This window comes from Acipenser ruthenus, chromosome 19 (genome assembly GCF_902713425.1).
Source record: "Acipenser ruthenus chromosome 19, fAciRut3.2 maternal haplotype, whole genome shotgun sequence".
Classification (NCBI taxonomy): domain Eukaryota; kingdom Metazoa; phylum Chordata; class Actinopteri; order Acipenseriformes; family Acipenseridae; genus Acipenser; species Acipenser ruthenus.
The window spans coordinates 22,166,538-22,186,427 of NC_081207.1; the positions used below are offsets into that span (position 1 = coordinate 22,166,538).

Sequence of the window (19,890 nt, forward strand, 5' to 3'; positions counted from 1 at the left end):
AACATCCAGACTTTGACATACATTGAAGAATGAACAATTGACATATTAACATACTGCTCAAGCTCCCTGGACTTCATTTACAAACAAAATGAAAAGCCACGTGACTGGTAGAGCACATGCAGGCATACAAGAAGTGTACAAAAGGCAAAACAAAATACACAAAATCATTCTCATTGCATGTGCAGGGCCTCAGCCCTGCCACACAAGGTCATGCTTTTGTAAGACAGGAAATTGAGAACTGTTCAAACAATTTAAATAGAATATTAGTAGCCTAGTAGCTGAAGGCATGTTGGGTTGTAATAAATAATATCCCCTTCTGCAGCTGTAAATAGATGATTAGTTGACAGTAATTGCAGCATCATGAAAATGTACATCACCATGTCTCCCACATCCACTGTCTGTCTTGTAGACAACTGCAAGACATTATAATGAGTTTGCAGTTCTGTATTTTTGATGACAGAATCCTAACATCCAACCTCTATTCATTATAGGTACAGACAAACCACAGAAGAGGAAGAAGAACAAGAAGAAACAAGTCAGAACTTACAGACGATTCCATAGGTCCCTTCTCCGATTCGGTTTAGTTTCTCAAACTCCTTGACGCTCCTGCAGTTCCCGAGCTAAAAAATAAACACCGAAGTTTTACATGAATTTAATTGGGACTAACTGAGCGGCTAAAAACATGTTGGTCTGCAACAGTTACCTACAGTTGTATTTGAATCACTTCCCTCAAGTAGCTCACCATTATCAAATCTAAACGTTTACCATAGTAAAACCATAGCAAAGTGTAATAAAGTATAGTGAAAGCATGGTAAAGACCAGTGGGGGTATGGTAAAGCATATTATTAATACTCAATAGAACCATCGGAAAAATACCATTGTAAACTTGACAACAGTGGCTGTGAAAAAAGAAATAAAATATAACTTAGTATATGTGAATTTTGTACAGGTACTAGGAAAGATACAGCAGTTTACTGCAATTCCCACAGCTTTTAAAAGGCACGAAAAACGACTTGAATTATGTTGATAAATTATGTAGAGGTGTTGATAGGAAAGACAAAGGAGTTAACCGTGTTTGTTTACACTGGAAGGGGTGGTTGTATTGTCAGCAAGGCAATTTTACACTAAAATATGATACCTGTTTGCTTTTGTTTAGCCCAATCTGCTTGCCTTCATTACAAATGTATCTACTACGACTATATTAATTATTTATGTATGCTCTTTAACAGAGGAAAAACAACATGTTTGTTTTTGTTTTAATACAAGGTAAGCCATTCATTTTAATTAGAATGAGTGCTTACCCGATCCTGCTGGGGGACAGTAAATATCTGTTCGTTTTTTAGAGATCGTAGTCTGATCGGGTGGTGTTTCTCCTTTTCAGTGAACTCCGACATGCTCCGTCCACACCTTATTTGTTCTTCACATGTCAAAGACAACAACAAAACATGAAGACCGCAAAGCTCACCCACACAGTCTACTATGTACTGTACACGTGTATAATAAGCTGGTTTGTGTTTTCCAGACACTGCATGTTGTTAATTAAACAAACAGGAAAAACGGATTGAATGGACAACGAGTAACTTTCCCGGAGTTTCTTTCATCTCGCTCCTTGAGTCCTTCTAAGCAATCAGTCCAATAATACAAAGTTTGCAGTGAAATAAAACACAAACCGCAAATAATAACCAGCCAAATGAATGTACTGCTTAATTGTGTAAAACAAAAAAGTAAGGTTCACATGACAGGTGGTTACTTGTATATCTTTATCAATGTTGGAAAAAAAACGGATATCTTCCCATTTGGCACGTCATGATAATAAGATAACGTCCAGAGTTTCAGACTGTATTTAACTATAATTAAGAAGGATATAATCTGTGTAATCTGTTCTTGTCTACGTCTATATTTGTGTGCGTAGTATATAGTAGGCCATATAGATAGTTTGGAAACACTTGCGGATCGTACATAATTAAGAAAAATTAAAAAAAAGTATTTCTTAAGGCCTCCTCCTCGCCAGCGACAGTCCCAAGAATACATTGAAAACTAGGGGGAGGGGGGGGGGGGGGGGGGTCTCTCTCTCTCTCTCTCTCTCTCTCTCTCTCTATATATATATATATATATAGATAGATAGATAGATAGATAGATAGATAGATATATTTAGCTCAAAGAGCCAGCTGCCCAACGTTTCGATGGTCATTATTCGCAAATTTCTACAGATTGGTTCACATCTCCAATGCTGAGCTATGCTTCGTCATATGTACACATATATAAATACAATACGTCATGGAACAAGATAATAAATAATCATACATTGCTGCGCTTAAAATAACATCTCCTCATGCTGTGGGGCGTGGGATCCCTGCTCACGTGCTTAATTACTACAGCAAAACCGGAAGAGGAAGAGAAGCCTAAATTTGTGTTTATGACTAGGTGTTATGCAGTGGAATCTTTAATTTTCATAATACCATTTTACAAGACTTGTATATGAAATTATGGACGGTAAGAGCATGTACCTATTATTATGCGACAATAGAGGGGTTTATTTTCATCTGTATTGACGTATTTTGTTCACAAAAAACAAAAATATTCCTAACAATACTTATTTATACTGTTTACTTCCTGGTGTGTGGTATAAATTGACAGCTACGGCGGTAAAACAGCAGAAGTATAACATGAATTAGAGATTAACATATACTTGTGTAAAGGTCCCTTTACATGTAAAATGTGTTATTATTTTAAAAACATTACGTTTGAAAAAAAAATGTTTATTTTACGTTTAAACGTTAGCATATGACGTTTGTACGGTATTATAATCTATAAGCAATTTCCAATACACCTGATTAAAACTATAAAAAGAAAAAAATGTAAATGTCAGAACCGTTTAAAATCATTAGGTCACCCAGACGTGCTTATTTCATTCAAGAAAGTCATTTCAAGAGTTTAGGAAAGAATTAAAGACAATTACGTTACAGCAAAACTTCGTCTCGAGGAAATAATTCAGACACCTCTGATATTTGAAACATCACTGCCCTGCAAATTGTAATGCCTTTATTCACATAGGGTAATTTATTTACCAGGCCACTTTATTAGGACCTCCCCTCAAAACCTATTGTGTTGCCACCACCAGATTCTCATCCAATTACAGACTGATCCACCAACTAGTTGGAAACATACCATCATAGCTTTTTAGACACGCAAGTCTTTACCTCCTATCCATTTGTAAAACAAATGTCTGTGAAATTACAGCTCAGGAGCTTGTATAGTCTAAAGCCCCTTTCACACTGGCACTCCTATCTGGGTTCTGGCTACTCAGGTTGTGTGAAACTATGTACCTGGGTCGTATCCGGGTTGACCTGGGTCACGGTGACCCACTTCAGGATGTGGGTCAAAACACTTTGACCTGTGTCGAGCGAGACACAATGCATGGCAGCCGTTCATAAGCCAACAAAATAACAGCCACACCTGCGTGAAGGTTTCACTTCTGCAAGCAACATTTCTGTTTATTCTGTTCAGCCATATTTTTGTTGATTGAGACACACCATAAGCCAGATTGCAGCAGGGATGAAGAAACATTTGCTCGAATCAACATTTGGGCCAACAGTTCAATCCAGAGAAGCTTAGATGGAAGCGTCCGTAACAAGCTGCTTCCGGGGCACTGATACACACATTGTGTACTTGTTTCTGTCACCCAGGTCGACCCTGCTTCTTTAAAAGCAGTGTGGTGTCGCGTAGCCGACCCGCATGACACCAGGTCCTGACCTGGGTAGGTTCTGTCCCGGGTAGAGCATGCCAGTGTGAATGGGGCTTTAGACTCCATGACTCATTGCACAATGAAGCCATTATTGTATTGTTATTTGATAAACTGACACTACTTTCCCCATTCCTTTATTTTTTTTTCATTGCATAATGTAAATGCAGTTCTGATGAAGTGCTGATTCAAAATGCTAATTCTGTATTCATAGAACATTCATCCTCGTTCAGCTGTATTGTTTACTAGGCCCTAATCATGTCGAGGGAAGGTTCTCTATAGTGTGGCACTTAATACCCATCTCTTCAGACTCTTAGTGTTTTGTAATGCAGTTTTCTCTGTTCTTTACAGATACATTGTTTCAGCTGAAGGTGAGTACAGAAACATTTGTAATTCATATAAAAAAGGATAAATCAAATAAATTAAAAACTTTAAACTTTATTTATTTTTATATTTTTATTACCATATTACAATTGACCCACAAATGGAGTTTTTCTGTGAGTGGAGATTGAATGTTTGAAAATCTGCATCCAGTATTTCACTTGCTAATATCTCACAAACCGGTTCATGTGCAGCTTTATATATACGCATTTGACCAAGATGATTGTCATATTGGGGTCATGTCACCTAAATATTTGAAATATCTGCTTTATTCTAGGTATGCAACTGTATTTGTGTTATCTTTTAGTAAAAAAAAAAAAGGTTATAGTTGGTGCTGAACATAATTATATATATCAATCCATCATGTTTATAGATATGTTTATAATTGTATTGCAAATGATTCAGTGATTCATATCCAAAAGTTCCAGGCTACATCAACCACACCATACTGAGTTTTTACCATACCTTTTTCTCAATATCTGAACATTAGATGTCACCAATTTGAAAAGGCACCTTTCAGAATTCCCTTCTCCTGCAAGTTCAGTTGAAAACAAGGATATTACAATTGGCCACTTAACTGTATTCTCTTTTTTTTGTAATCACCCAATACTTTTTTTCAATGTAAACAGCAATTTGCCTTTAAGATTTGTGATGATTAGAAACAGTAATGCATTGTAACTGGCATATTAACAATAAAGCAGTACAGTATCCTAGATAAAGGTAAAAAAGATAAAGGGCAGCAGTGTGGAGTAGTGGTTAGGGCTCTGGACTCTTGACCGGAGGGTCATGGGTTCAATCCCAGGTGGGGGACACTGCTGCTGTACCCTTGAGCAAGGTACTTTACCTAGATTGCTCCAGTAAAAACCCAACTGTATAAATGGGTAATTGTATGTAAAAATAATGTGATATCTGTAGAATGGGAAATAATGTATAATGTGATACCTTGTAACAATTGTAAGTCACCCTGGATAAGGGCGTCGGCTAAGAAATAAATAATAATAATAATAATAATAATAATAATAATAATAATAGAGGTAACAGTTCTAATCATGATATTATATCCGGTAATGTCATTCACTAAGATGTTCTTATGATGGCCTTTTAAGAGTTTGAAATCAAACTATAGGATTCATAAAATACCGTTTAGCTGTTAGCTTCTTCAAAATAAATATGGGTTTACTTTGGAAACACAACTTAAAATTTGGTTTTATTGAAAATGCGTTTCATTTCAATGATAGGTTAGAGCTTTGTTTTGATGTTACCCCACGCTGTGGTTCCCAAACAATATTTATTTTACTTGACATAAACATTGTAATATTAGATTAGTAAAATAGAAGTTACCACATCATCAGAATGGTTGGAACACAGTACTGTGTAATGATAATGATGTGGTAAGTACCTGCATCACATTAGAGCTTCTAGTTAGAAACAGTTGTTATTTAAATTAAATCACAACAGTAACTTTTAAAGGGATACTTTTAAATGACTGGATGTATTTTTCTAATAATGTATTCAATTCCTAACCTGTTTATTCCTATTAATGTCTATTTTTGAGTCTCTTTTTGTTTCTACTTAAATAGTTTTTTTGTCATGCTTACTAAATATTCCTGAAAAAATCACTTCCAAAAATGCTGATGTGGAGAAGCATAATAGCGTGCCATTGGCCCTAGGGACTCCTCTAACTTTTTACATATACTTGAAATTGTTTACCAGATTTTGAAACATCTTGAATGCTTTGTATTGCAGGAGAGGGTGCACCGCACATCTGGCAGTTTATACACAAATAGACTGAAATATTAATTTTAAACATCCTAAATTGAGTTTCTGATCTTCCTTCTAAAACCGCCAATACATTATCTCAACCAAAACATGCCAAAATATTTGACACCACTGCCATAACTGTCTGCCAGTTCAAAAGCCAAAACTAATACCATGTAAACTAATACATTACTATCTTTTTTAAAGTTCATTTTCCAAAATGAAGAGCCCTTGTTAGCTCTGGGCTGAACATTATGGGTGTGTCAGCGACCATGTTGAGCCCCTTTCTTGGCCAAAATAAAGGTGGTTTAGGTACTACGACTTTCACTGATAATGATGTAATTGTATTAAGGGGTTGTAGGAGTAACATGATAATTATAGGTAGAATTAGCCATGAGGAGAAATTAGGAGGTCAATTTTTTGATGACAGTTATTTTGCTGTTTAGAGCATCGGAGTTAGGAAATGTGAAGGTACCAAGCTGTTTAAGCTTTTACATTGCCCAGGATAAATCTAGTTTGCTTTAGTGATGCTTTCAACTGTTTGTGCTGAGTCAGTGCTGTATCTGGTTGAATTAATGCAGACCGAACTGCTGCAATCGCTGACACACCCTAATATTTAGCTTGTACGTATTAGATTGGGGAATTAAAAATGATTCACTCAGGCTTTTATTTAGATAAAGCTTAAAGGTGTAACACTAGAAACAGTGGGCAGGTTGTCATGAAACTGCTCATACAGTGTTTTGACATCTATAATGGCGAAGATCTTTTACATCAGACAAGTCAGCCAGTGCAATAAAAACAATTCATGCTGCTTATCGGTGCTTTTTATTGGAGCAGAAGCAGCATGTCACATATATCACTTATAATAGCTATGATTAGAGAAGCAACCAGCGTACTAATCGGAAGCTGCTTATCTCCTTGTACGCTGCATGAACCCTGTAGTTGTTGCTTACAGCAGATGTCTTAAAGTTTTAATTCCCTGCAGGGGATATGTATATATTGGTGCCGTCCATACTTATCTGTGTCGCACAGATCCAGTTGTGATGAAACTTGGTTAGAACATTCTTTAGCCCAAGTTATTGAGAGACTCTGGGGATATATACTATATATATATTTGTTGTTATATTTAGCAGACGCCTTTATCGAAGGCGACTTACAGAGACTAGGGTGTGTGAACTATGCATCAGCTGCAGAGTCACTTACAATTACGTCTCACCCAAAAGACGGAACACAAGGAGGTTGAGTGACTTGCTCAGGGTCACACAATGAGTCAGTGGCTGAGGTGGGATTTGAACCGGGGACCTTCTGGTTGCAAGCCCTTTTCTTTAACCACTAGACCACACAGCCTCCTTATATATATATTGGTATGCTACACCTAATTATTGCATGTACAGTAAATCAATATTCACAAAACCAAACTTTTTGATTTGACTGTATTATAGTTGTAGGAAAAATTAATTTCAAGCTCCTGCTTCTGTTCTTTAGTTTACGGCGAAGCAGCTGCAGAAGCTGGCAAAGAAAGCAGAGAAGGACTCCAGAACTGAACAGGCCAAAGTGAAAAAGGTTAGTGCAGTGCATTGGGGTGGGGAACAGTGGTTTCAATACCTTGAGGAAAAAAAGTGGTTTGTACACTTTGGGAAGGAAGGCTGGCTGGTAAGTAAACAAAATTGACTGTATTAAACAAAGAGTAAACAAAAGAGGTTAGCCAAGAGTAGAAAAGCAGCTGGTTGGGCAACTGACTTGGCATCATTTGCTGTTAGCGTTGTTAGGGTGAAAAATAAGCTTTGCAGACACTCAAGGATCAAGGTGAAATTGAACCCTTTGATCGCCTGCCTTCCAGTCTGGAGAGCAACAGGGGCTGCATCGTGTAAGCATTCAGAGCCAATAGGGGAAGGTATCTTATAAGTCTATTGTTTGCCCTTTTTTGAGATAAGAAGTAGATGTGTTTTTAAATGTGTGTTTTTTGTAAACCAGTAGACTTTAACCACAGCTTTTGGTTTTATGTTTCACTGTGCTGAGTTAATGGCATTCTGCTCTCTTCCCCATATCAGGCTCTTCAGCAGAAGAATGTGGAGTGTGCCAGGGTCTATGCAGAGAATGCCATCAGGAAGAAGAATGAAGGGGTGAACTGGCTGAGAATGGCATCTCGAGTGGATGCGGTGGCGTCAAAAGTTCAAACAGCAGTAACAATGAAGGGGGTGAGCTGCTGTTTATATATAGGAATGCATTGAGTTATATAGAGGCAGATTTGTTTTCTAATTTGTCAACCGCCATAACATTTGTAATTTAAGTTAGGGAGTGCTTTAGTAGATTATGTGGATTTTGCATGTTTTTTTCTAGCGCGCAAAGTAAAATAATGTGTGGGAACGGAGACCTTTTTGGTTACAAGATAGCGCGCCATCTTTTTATCCTGACGGCTGATCCCTGAACACAAAAAACACCAATACATTTTTTACATTTATATGAAGTCTTGATACCAAAATTGCTCCAAATTGCCCTGTGCTTTGGGGGTGCTTTGTTTTTGATAAATATTTTAACTGAGAGTTGCTTAAGCAGACATAAGTTACACAAGATGGAAATAAAACAGGCCAATTTAGAATATGTTTGTCAAACTAATTTGCTACTTTCTTTGTTCACAACTGGGACTATGGAGTTCAGTTGATATCTTTCACCCAGGTATTGACATTTTCAGAGAGTACACAGAATTTGGCTAGATGCAGCACGATTGATCCATTTGTTTTCAATGTGACCTGTTACTGACATAAAATTTAGGGTTATTTTAGAGTAAAACCATGCTCTTTGTGTGTACATTCGTATGCAAACGTGAGGTCATGGACATACAAAAACACTTCCCCTATAATATTTAGTTTGGAACACGAGTGAAAAACCCAGCTGTTTATCCATATGCTAGAAAGAGCAAGAGTTGAGTGAGACTTTGTGACGTTCTCTGACCCTGTAACACTCTCTTCCTCTGTGCTGTTCAGATACTTTGCTGACTGAGGATGGAAATGTAACATTTACAAATAGTTAAGTGTCAAGGTTTTGCTTATAAAACTTTGGTGTGTATTATACAGTACACCCTCGCTATAACAGACTTGTTGGGGTCCAAGCCTTTTGTTCGTTATATCGAGAGGTTTGTTACAGCGAAAGGACAATCAAAATGAACGATAGTGTTGGAGTAAGTTAATGAGATGAGATTGTGAATAAAAGTAGAATTACACGTACCTGTTTGTCTCATGTATGCAGCATTCTGCTTTTGTTTTGTCATATTCATTAAAGAATTAAAACAGTACAAAAAGCAAAAATCAGCACTTTTATTCAAAATCAATCTGACATGAATCGTTTGACATGAAAAGTCAATCAGATCCTCATGTTTTTTGTTGTTGTTTTTTCTTTAATCAATTTTGCTTTGCCGCATGGTTGCTGAACAAGCCAAAACACAGAGTGCTTTTTGACAATTTATATTCACGACAGAGTGATGCTTGCGTTACTCCTCTTTTTTTTTTTTTTTTTTCAAACTATTAGTTGTTTCCAGCTTTGTTGCAACATAAAGTGTTTTTTGTTTCGGAGGCATAGTTACATAGTGTGTGCTTTTTATGAAGACAAAAGAGTTGACTTAACTGTGGAGGCGGCATCCCATGCGTACAGACCGGGATGTTGACAGTGTGTGTTTATATTATCTTTTTTTTTGTTGTTGTTGTTTTTATTTGGGGTCCAGGGGCCAGGTTCATTATAGCCGAAGGTTCGTTGTAATGAAGGGTGTTATAGAGAGGGTGTACTGTACATTACATTTTGGAAATGTTATCCCCCTAACATTATGTCCCATAAGTATATCTGTGTAGACTACAAGGAATGCATCACAGAGGGCCCTCTGATTTAATTCTCTTTTGCATTGTTTCAGGTTACAAAAAATATGGTTCAAGTTACAAAAGCACTGGACAAAGCCCTGGGCTCAATGGATCTCCAGAAGGTGTCGGCTGTTATGGACAAGTTTGAAACGCAAGTCCAAAATCTGGACGTTCACACCTCGGTATGCAGTCCATCTGTTTTTTTATAGTATTGAATTTCTGTTTGTTTATTTATTTATTTATTTATTTATTTATTTATTTATTATATTTAAAATAGAAAAACACTAGCTGGAACTCTTGGGGCCCTATTTTAAAGCAAGTGAAAAGCATTTTTCCCAAAAATGGAATTAAGTAATGTACCTGATAAACTAGCTGGAAAGTATTCAAATCAATAATTTGACTGCTCTTTATTTCAACTTATTGCTAGTTTCATATATTTAATTGTTTTATTCCTCAGAATGTTTTCCTTTGCCATTGCATTTCAGTTTTATTATTATTATTATTATTATTATTATTATTATTATTATTATTATTATTATTATTATTATTATTATTATTATTATTAATAATTCAAATCTGTTCAGTTGTTGCCCCTCTTGCTGCCCTTACACTTCCAACTACTGTGAAACCTGAAGTAACTGACCATCAAAGGAGGCTGAACATTTGTGGATGCTTAAGACAAGGTGCATCTTGGCATTCATTGAAGGGAATACAAATAACTGGCTGTTAAGAGCAGGTGACCATAAACTAGAGTTGCACTGTACAGGATTTGAATTGAAGGATTTAGGACTGATAACTCAAGAAACAGATATGTGCACCTCAATAGCTGATGGTCCTTGATATTAATGTAAAAAGGACAGATCCTTTTTTTGTGGTCCTCCTAGAATCAAACAAGTTATATGTCTACTGGGACAAGAATTTGATTTGAACCCACATCAGGAGATCAGAAGTATATTTCGGCCAGTCTGACGGGCTTTGTTTGCAGGATACTGCAGCCTTTAAATTAATTCTTACTGAATTCCAGGATTTTCTGGTAACATTTAACTTTCTATTAAAAAAAAAAAATCTGTATCACAACAGCTGATTTAGAGAAGTGTTGCCAACTATTTCCCATAAATTGGTGAGCTGTAGGCTCCTGAAGCAATGAAGTGGGACATGTGCGTTGATCCAAGCCTCTGCTAAAGACCATTGTTATTTAACTCATGAAAATATAGGTCGGTTAAAGAGATAATACCCAGGGCTTTATTTCCTAACATCAGCACAACTGCCTTATCAAAGTAGTTATTTACCTGCCACAGCTCAGAGTTCAATTATTGTGTTACAGGTTGTAATAGGACCCCCTGACCCCATGTGGTGAAGGCATATTACTTGTATTTTCAGACCTGCAGTGTTGTAGAAGTATACAAAATTATTTTACTTGAGTCAAAGTGAAAATAAAGTTGGGGAAAACATTAAGATCAACTGTAAAACAAAAATAGACTCTTAGACTGTTATGTTGATGATTGTCAAGAAAAGTAAAACAAGGTTTGGTGTGCAACAACCTTTGGTAGTTTTTTAATTGAAAATTATGTATTACAACATAAATTTTCAATATTGAGGTTGTATGACTAGTACCTCGTTTCCATAGTAAAGCCAACTCGAGTACATGCCCTAATTGTCCCCCCAATGCTGCATTTATAAGTTTTTGTAAAACTCGAGTTGTCCTCCAATTCGAGTGCGTACCCGAGTTCTTTGGTACCATTTCACTATGCAGGCTGGCCCAAATTAATTCAGGCCGAGCAGAAAATACGTCACTAATCATGGAAGCCCAGGTCTTAGCAACAATCTCTATGAAAGCCAGTGTCAGTTGCAAATTACGGTTAGAAAAAACAAAATAATAGCTTACCTCTGTAGCTGTAAAAAAACAAACAAAAAAAAAACGATTTAACATGACACCACATTATGCACCGTGGAATCATGATGAAACATTATCACTGATTACTGTTTGGGGAGATCTGGTCATTCCACAATTCTGACAGATTAGATGCAATTTTATGACATCATCCAATATCACAAGACAGTCTGCAGTGAATTTTCTGGAGAAGTATCCATTGCTGTGTTTGGTGATAACAATGTTACAATGTCAATAATGATGATACAGTAATCTGGTTACCTAGTTACTATCTGGCCACCTCTCGCAATAACATGACTGAGACTTGTCCAGCTCACGTAATAACTTGAGAAACCCTGGAAATTTTTTTTTAGCCAACTTGCGTTGCGCCTCAACTCGAGTTTTGAAAAATTCAGGCTAACCCGGTAGCATTTGAGTGCACTCGAGTTGGCTTGACCATGGAAACGAGGTATTAACCCTTAGTGGTCCATTTATTCAATGCGTCTCAGGCGCGTCGGGTCCAATTTATTTTCACACGTGCAGTTTATTTTAGACGCGCTGTTTAAAAGTATTTTTTTCACAGTAAAACAGGTTTAAAAGGCACTGCATATCAACTGGACACTCAGTACTGCATCTCCAGCCCTGCCCCACTCCTTGTTCGCTGTATTTATCACATACCTCTTCATAGTCGTGCATACCGATAAATCATCTCCTGATCACTCGTTTTATCACCAAACTCCTCAATAATGCGATCCAAGTCATTATTTTATTACTATAACATCTCAAAAAGCTCTGCCAATGTCTGTGATATTCTTTGAGCGCTGGATGCAGAAGCAGCTATCTTGTTTGTTTATGTCCGTGTTATCTCTGTGGTGCTGGGGCTATGTGTATTGCTCAGATCTGCCCCCTTTTTTTTTTTTTTGGCTGTTTTGCGGGTTTTTTGGCTTCTCTCGACTCATATCGGTCTCACTTGGCCATTGAATGGTTTTCTCGGCTTTTTCCGGAGAAAAAACGACAGGAGACCTGTGCTTTATGTCTTTTTGATGATGTTGGATAGGGTCTGACATTGGACCGGAAAGGGAAAATTGCAATGTCGGACCAGGTCCGACATAGGACCACAAAGGGTTAATAGCATTCTTGGGTCTAAAGACAGTACACTGAGTTATGGTCCTAATAGGTTTAAGCTCTGACCATATCAATAATACAGACCTCACATGTTGACATAGTATTGTTACAGTTGATACAGTACATACAGTACATATCGTCTCAATGACGTTCCACTACAGGTGTTGTCTAGTAAAAATGTACCATTTCACTACCACATTGTTTCAATCTGTATGCATATCAATGACACAGAACTTTTCTCTTTTTTTTTCTCAGAAATTTTACTTCATGGTTTCAAACCATTGAAATGATGTATGCAATTCCTGTTAAATAATGCCCCTGGGTATGCTTTGTTTTTTGTTCACAAAGCTCCCATTTTTTTGACCACATTTAATGAATATCCAAATCATAAGCAAAACCATGATGTGGTTAAACCCTAATTATGGTGCTGATTATCCTTTATAAAAAGAACAATAACAAAACAGATCAAGATAATTGCCAAATACTGTGTGCTATACTAAAACTCCTTGAAAGGTGTTAAAAGGTTGGCATCTCCAAGCCAAGTATTGTGTCAGGATTTTAGTACCTGTCAGTCCCTGAAATACTACTGGAATGAATTGCTGTGTCTTTGCGTCGGTGGTCGTAAGGATTGTGAATCGTAAGCACTGGAGGTAAAGTAAATAAATTGGAGGAAAGAGAATGAAGAAAATTATACCCTTCTGTAAACCACACCACAGAAAGGACCAGGTGATATGTACTTTATCTAAAGGTGTGCATTAGATTAAGTACTTCCAACATAAATATGTTAAAAGGGAAAGCAGTATGCTGTAGTTGGGTCTCTTCAGTTCCAGTGAGTAATACTGGTGTAAGGCTTTTGTAACCTGCCCAGTATATTACAGTATTTGAATGTCTGTAACTCATGTTTCGGTGATCAGAAAATTACATCTGCACTGACGCCAGCTCAGAAACGAACATGGCAGCTCAGACAACATCTTGAGGCCAGGGCAGGGCTCAGAACACCATCAACTGAGGCCCTGTGTAAAAGATCACTGATGTGTCACTTTTGATTTGCTTTGTTCCTGAATAAAACTGTTTTCATTGAAGTTACCTGAAGAATTACTTATTATTTTTAAGAAGAAATCAGACCTTATACTGGTAAACTAAAAATAACAAGTGTGCATCTGTTTTGTTCAGGTCATGGAGGACTCAATGAGTTCGGCCACCACCTTGACCACACCCCAGGAGCAGGTGGACAGCCTGATCATACAGATCGCAGAGGAGAGCGGCCTGGAGGTCATGGACCAGCTGAAAGATCTGCCAGCTGGAGCAACTTCACTGGGAGAGAGCTCGGCCCGCGTGCAGGATAAAGAGGACCAGCTCTCAAGGAGGTATCTGTTAGAAAATGCTAGTTGTTCAGTAGCTATGTCCTTACTAGAGCAGAATAGCACAGTTGCCTGCATCCTTGCCTCGTGACTTAGTCTTTCTGTGTTCACATTGCCAACTGAAACCTTACTCGCCACACCTACAGACCATGATTTGTTATTGTATTTGCTGGTTCTTAATATAATGCAATGTTGTATAATGCAATACACACACATCAAAAACAAAAAAGGGAAAAAAAAGTTTGACAACTCCCCTAAAAGACAACTTGGTGTGGGTAGAAAACTCTTCCACTAGTGGACGTAAGAAATTGTCACGTGCTACCTTGGAACAAATGTGGGATTTCTTGCATCCACTAAAGGGCAGTGTTGCCTATTAGAAATTATATGAAGAGCTATGTTGAGGCAACAGGGATGCTTTTAAATGTTAAGTTGGAAAAAGTAACCAAGATGGGATGACCCACACCAAGTTACCCTTTAAGCCCAACTTTAGCCGCATTACCGTTACTGCAAACCTTGGCTCTAGAAACTGAATTAGAAGGCAGGATCCAGTTGGAGAATTTAGTGGCATAATCATGTGCTTAATACTTTTTTGTGTGCTGCTATGTGCTTTATTCATTGTGGTAATTAAAAACTGTTTCCACTTGTGAAGTATAATGACCAAACAAACCCACCTGCCATTGAATGCAGTAAATTATTATACTTGTCTTCAGAAATACTGTCGGTCACCCATCACCTGTAGAGACATTTATTTTAAATAACAAATACTGAAGAAATGTGGACATGAATAATGGCACATTTTAATAATTATATATTTTTTCTTTCAGGTTGGCTGCCTTACGTCATTAAAAAGTGCTTTGTTTAGAAGAGAAAACAGCCAGTATTGCTTTAAAGGGCTGTCTGCAGGGGACAGTATAGTATGAGCTCCATGTATTGTATTCAGCTGTATGTATAAGCACTCTGGCTTCCTATTATTGATCTTCCCTATAGTACCTGTTTCATTTTATTGATGACTGATCTCACTATGACTGAAAGGATGCTGCTGAACATCAGGCAGCCCAGAAACAGCTTGACAATCCAGTGTATGGTTTATTATGCTGTTCTCTTGGTTGGTTTTTATTGAACACTCTGCCACCTTGTTGTTTTTTTCTCTCTCAACTCTCTATGTATGCTGGTCTGATTCACATAATGTAACCCAAAAACACTAAAGTACTGCATATAGTAAAACTACTACATGAATATTGTTCGCAGATGAAGATTAAACAAACAGATGCATTTAGTATGACTTAATACCAAATAACACCTTTTGATTGTACAGTTTTATATATAGTAAAATGACTGTTAGACCACATGGAATATCTGTAAATTTCTGCTAATTCTCAGAACATTTTTATTTGTTATTGATCAGTCATAGCCAGTCGGAAATTGAATAATGGATAGTTAGTAATGTATTGGTGCAGCCAACAGAACTTGGAATATGCAGGTGTGCTATATGATTAGTTTGCATGTATATGAACCATGTCCTTCTAAGCGAAGAAACTTCTGCCTCTAACCGTCAAGTTTTTTTCACTGGGCTGTCTGTTCCGATTGATAACAAGCTCCACGTCTAAATAACTTGCATAAAAACAGAAGATAGTGAAAACTAACACGCCCAGTTCGTAAATTGGAAGTGGTGTTCATGAAGTTGGAGTTACTTTCTCGGTATGCAGTAACAGCGGACTGAAATAATTTGAAAAACCCTTTAAACTCTGCTCATTTAGTTACAGTAGTATTAGTTATTATAACCCCCACCCCCACTCTGCAAACAATCTATGTAGTAAAATGAGTATTGCCTTATACAAATACAGGTGCTTGCTGAAGAGCTCAACAGTCTATGGTGCCAGAATGCCTCTCGTTAGAGTAATGATACATAGGAGATTACAGGCGTATTTGCATGGTTTAGCTGATTAATAAAAAAATATAGACCTCTGACAAGCCTTTAATATAATAGGTAGTACCTGTCACATATGAAACAAGGTACACTATGGTGTATTGTGGGGAATTATTTTAGGGTTATGTGGGATCTTAATGGACATGATTGGATCAAAACATTTTCTTTATGTAATTTACAGTTATGGATGATTTAATATCTTTGTCTGCTTATGCTTTTAAATGGTTCTTTTTGGTGTGGTCCAACTCAATTTATTGATTGTTCAAAGATATATAGAGACAGTAATTTTTTTTTTGGTTTTGTATTTTGAAATAAACCCTGTTCATTCTGTTTAAAGCGTTTTTTGTATTTCATTATTTGATTATAGCCACTTTATTAGGTTTAGTGTACTTTATCAAATCATTTTGGTGAACAGGGGAAATCTCCTCAATTTTAAGAAAGCTGTCCTTTACATTTTATTTATATTATTTTACATTTAATAGTAAAGCACAGACTATTTAATGAATATCTGTTGGCTCTGAGTCAGTAAACAACTAAGCATTTCAGTATTAGCCAGTGAGCTTGTGCATTATTTCCCAGCATACCCCCTAAGTAATGATACAGGGCCATATTCACAAAATCTTTCCTGTTTACAACTGTTACACATTGGACTTGGCTTCAGCAACATGTTATCATTTGATTTCATGGCAGACAACTAGCAGGGCAGGGCCATGCTGACAGCCCAGCTGTCTACAGATAAACATGATTGTGAACCTTCATAATCAATTCAAGTTTGATATTTTATACATTTTATAACAAAGTTGATTATATGAAAGCAGTAGGGACTGAATTGCAAAATACAAATACATATGACGAAGTACAAACTAATAACATTAATATCATAATAAAATAAGTGAGAATTTTAGCAGATAGATTGTATAAATATGGATTTATATTAAAATAATTAAAAAATGACATGCTCCCTCAAAATCCAAGAACAGGTTTGGTTAGAGGTAACCCAAAAATGAACATAAACAACCAATGCGAATGATTGTTAGCACAATTGATAACCCAACATATGTTCTTGCAGAAATAGCTGAGAGGCAGTTGCAGCCACATGTTGAAAGTTTACCTAGCTATGTTAAAGATATAACACATTTTCTGAATAGGATTAACAGATTAAAAAATAAACTTCCAGAGAATACTATTTTATTTTGCATGGGATGTAAAATCCCTGTACCCCAGTGTTCCTAGGAATGAAACCTTAGAGGCATGTAAAGAGGCACTGGATAACAAAAGATAAGAACATAATACCGACAGAAGAGATATTAAATAGTTATTTTACATTTGGAATTAAATGTTTCGAGCAGAATGATGGCACAGCAATAGGCTCAAAGTTAGGCATGCATTTCGCAAGCACATATATGGGTAAATGGGAGGATATGTTGTTGGGTAAAGTATACAAGAAACCTTTAGAATACATAAGATACGTGGATGACATTTTTGGAATATGGACACATGGAGAGGAATCTCTTTTCCAGTTTCATGAATTAGCAAATAATAACCATCCTAATATTTCAGTAGATCTAAGGTGAACAACATCAGAAATTGAATTCTTAGATACCTTGGTTAAACTTGATCAAGGATTTATTCAAACTTTACTCAAAACCTACTGATATGTATCAGTACCTACATATGTCATCTTCACATCCTATCCATACAAAAAGAGCCATAAAGAACAGATTATTGAGAAAAGTTGACAAACTCAATAGAAATGAACTACTTGAATATAATAAAAGGAAAAAGGTTAAAAAAGTACCATTAATAATTACATATTCTAAATTATTACCGAACATTTCAAAACTAGTTTGGAAGCATTTACGTATACTTCATAATTCAGAGAAAATGGAAAGAATATTTCCGAAAGTGCCGATTGTGGCTTTTAGAAGGGATGCAAATTTATCTGTCATTTTGGTACATAGTAGACATAAACGGATTGTAGACACATTATAAGAGCATATGTAAGGTATGCAAATATGTTTGTAAAGATAACATTGAAATCACAAATAGAGAAAAAAAAAAAGTACTCAATCTTAAAAAATCCCTCATGCAAAACTAGCAACCTTGTTTATGGTATACTTTGCCAAAAATGTAATAAAATTAATTATGTAGGAGAGACGGGTACAACATTATACAAACACATACAGTATCGCCTATCAACATGAGAAATACAAAAGTAAATGAACCAGTGGTTCAACACTTTACAAAGAACAAGCAGAACACGAATGACTTAAAATTTGTAGTTTTAGAAAAAATGTAATTAGACAATGTAAAATATAGAAGACTAAAAGAAAATAAATGGATAAATAAACTCTTTAAACTTTAAATAGAAAGGAATAGTAGATCATTACATCATCAACTACAATATGTGGTGAATGACATCACAATCACATTAATAGATTTACAGTGGCTCTCAAAAGTATTCACCCCCCTTGGACTTTTCCACATTTTATTGTGTTACAACATGGAATCAAAATGGATTTAATTAGGAGTTTTTGCCACTGATCAACACAAAAAAAGTCTGTAATGTCAAAGTGAAAAATAAAATCTACAAATTGTTCTAAATTAATTACAAATACAAAACAGAAATTAATTGAGTGCATAAGTATTCACCCCCTTGAGTCAATATTTGGTAGAGGCACCTTTGGCAGCAATTACAGCCATGAGTCTATTTGGATAAGTCTCTACCAGCTTTGCACATCTGGACACTGCAATTTTTGCCCATTCTTCTTTGCAAAATTGCTCAAGCTCTGTCAAGTTGGATGGGGACCTTTGGTGAACAGCAATATTCAACTCTTTCCACATATTCTCAATTGGATTGAGGTCTGGGCTTTGACTGGGCCACTCCAGGACATTGACCTTTTTGTTTTTAAGCCACTCCAGTGTGGCTTTGGCTGTATGTTTGGGATCATTGTCCTGCTGGAAGATGAATCTTCTCCCAAGTCCCAGGTCTCTTGCAGACTTCAGCAGGTTTTCTTCCAGGATTTCTCTGTACTTTGCTGCATCCATTTTGCCCTCTATCTTCACAAGCTTTCCAGGCCCTGATGCAGAGAAGCATCCCCATAGCATGATGCTGCCACCACCATGCTTCACGGTAGGGATGGTGTTCTCAGGATGCGCCAAACATAGCGCTTAGCGTTGAGGCCAAAAAGCTCTATTTTGGTCTCATCAGACCATAGAATCTTCTTCTACTTGGTCTCAGAGTCTCCCACATGCCTTCTGGCAAACTCTAGCCGAGATTTGATGTGAGTTTTTTTCAACAATGTCTTTCTTTTTGCCACTCTCCCATAAAGGCCCGTTTTGTGAAGCACCCAGGCTATTGCCGTATGCACAGTGTCTCCCAGCCCAGCCATGGAAGACTAACTCCTTTAGAGTTGCCATAGGCCTCTTGGTGGCCTCCCTGACTAGTGCCTTTCTCACCCGGATACTCAGTTTTTGAGGACAGCCTGTTCTAGACAGATTCACAGTTGTGCCATATTCTCTCCATTTCTTAATAATGGACTTTACTGTGCTCTGGGGGATATTCAATGCCTTGGAAATGTTCCTATATCCTACCCCTGATTGGTGCTTTTGAAGAACCTTATTCTGGATTTGCTTTGAATGTTCCTTCGTCTTCATGATGTAGTTTTTGTTAGGAAATGTACTAACCAACTGTGGGACCTCCCAGAGACAGGTTTATTTAACCTGAAATTATGTGAAACACCTTAATTGCACACAGGTGGACTCCATTCAACTAATTATGTGATTTCTAAAGACAATTAGTTGCACCAGAGCTTATTTAGGTGTGCCATAGCAAAGGGGGTGAATACTTATGCAATCAATTATTTTCTGTTTTATAT

At 36.8% G+C, this 19,890-nt stretch overlaps 2 protein-coding genes across 3 annotated transcripts in view; one reads left to right on the forward strand and one right to left on the reverse strand.

Annotated features, from left to right (window-relative positions):
- LOC117424495 (cyclin-dependent kinase 10-like) overlaps window positions 1–2,376 on the reverse strand; it is a 9,781-nt gene extending 7,405 nt beyond the window's left edge. Inside the window, exons 1-3 of one of the 2 annotated variants that reach the window (XM_034040854.3) lie at window positions 2,305–2,376; window positions 1,302–1,417; window positions 548–620 (exon numbers count right to left, since the gene is read on the reverse strand). In XM_034040854.3, coding sequence (XP_033896745.2) covers window positions 548–620; window positions 1,302–1,394 — 166 coding nt within the window. In that variant the 5' untranslated portion in view covers window positions 1,395–1,417; window positions 2,305–2,376. Of the gene's footprint in view, window positions 1–547; window positions 621–1,301; window positions 1,418–1,959; window positions 1,979–2,304 lie in introns of those variants that run through there. The other variant, XM_058992633.1, reaches the window with a different exon arrangement.
- Window positions 2,342–16,348, forward strand: LOC117424496 (charged multivesicular body protein 1a-like). The gene is made up of 7 exons (XM_034040856.3): window positions 2,342–2,493; window positions 4,094–4,113; window positions 7,367–7,444; window positions 7,933–8,079; window positions 9,783–9,911; window positions 13,898–14,091; window positions 14,910–16,348. The coding sequence occupies exons 1-7, from the start codon at window positions 2,487–2,489 to the stop codon at window positions 14,929–14,931; spliced, it is 597 nt and encodes a 198-aa protein (XP_033896747.3). The 5' UTR covers window positions 2,342–2,486; the 3' UTR covers window positions 14,932–16,348.
- Window positions 16,349–19,890: the final 3,542 nt, after the last annotated feature.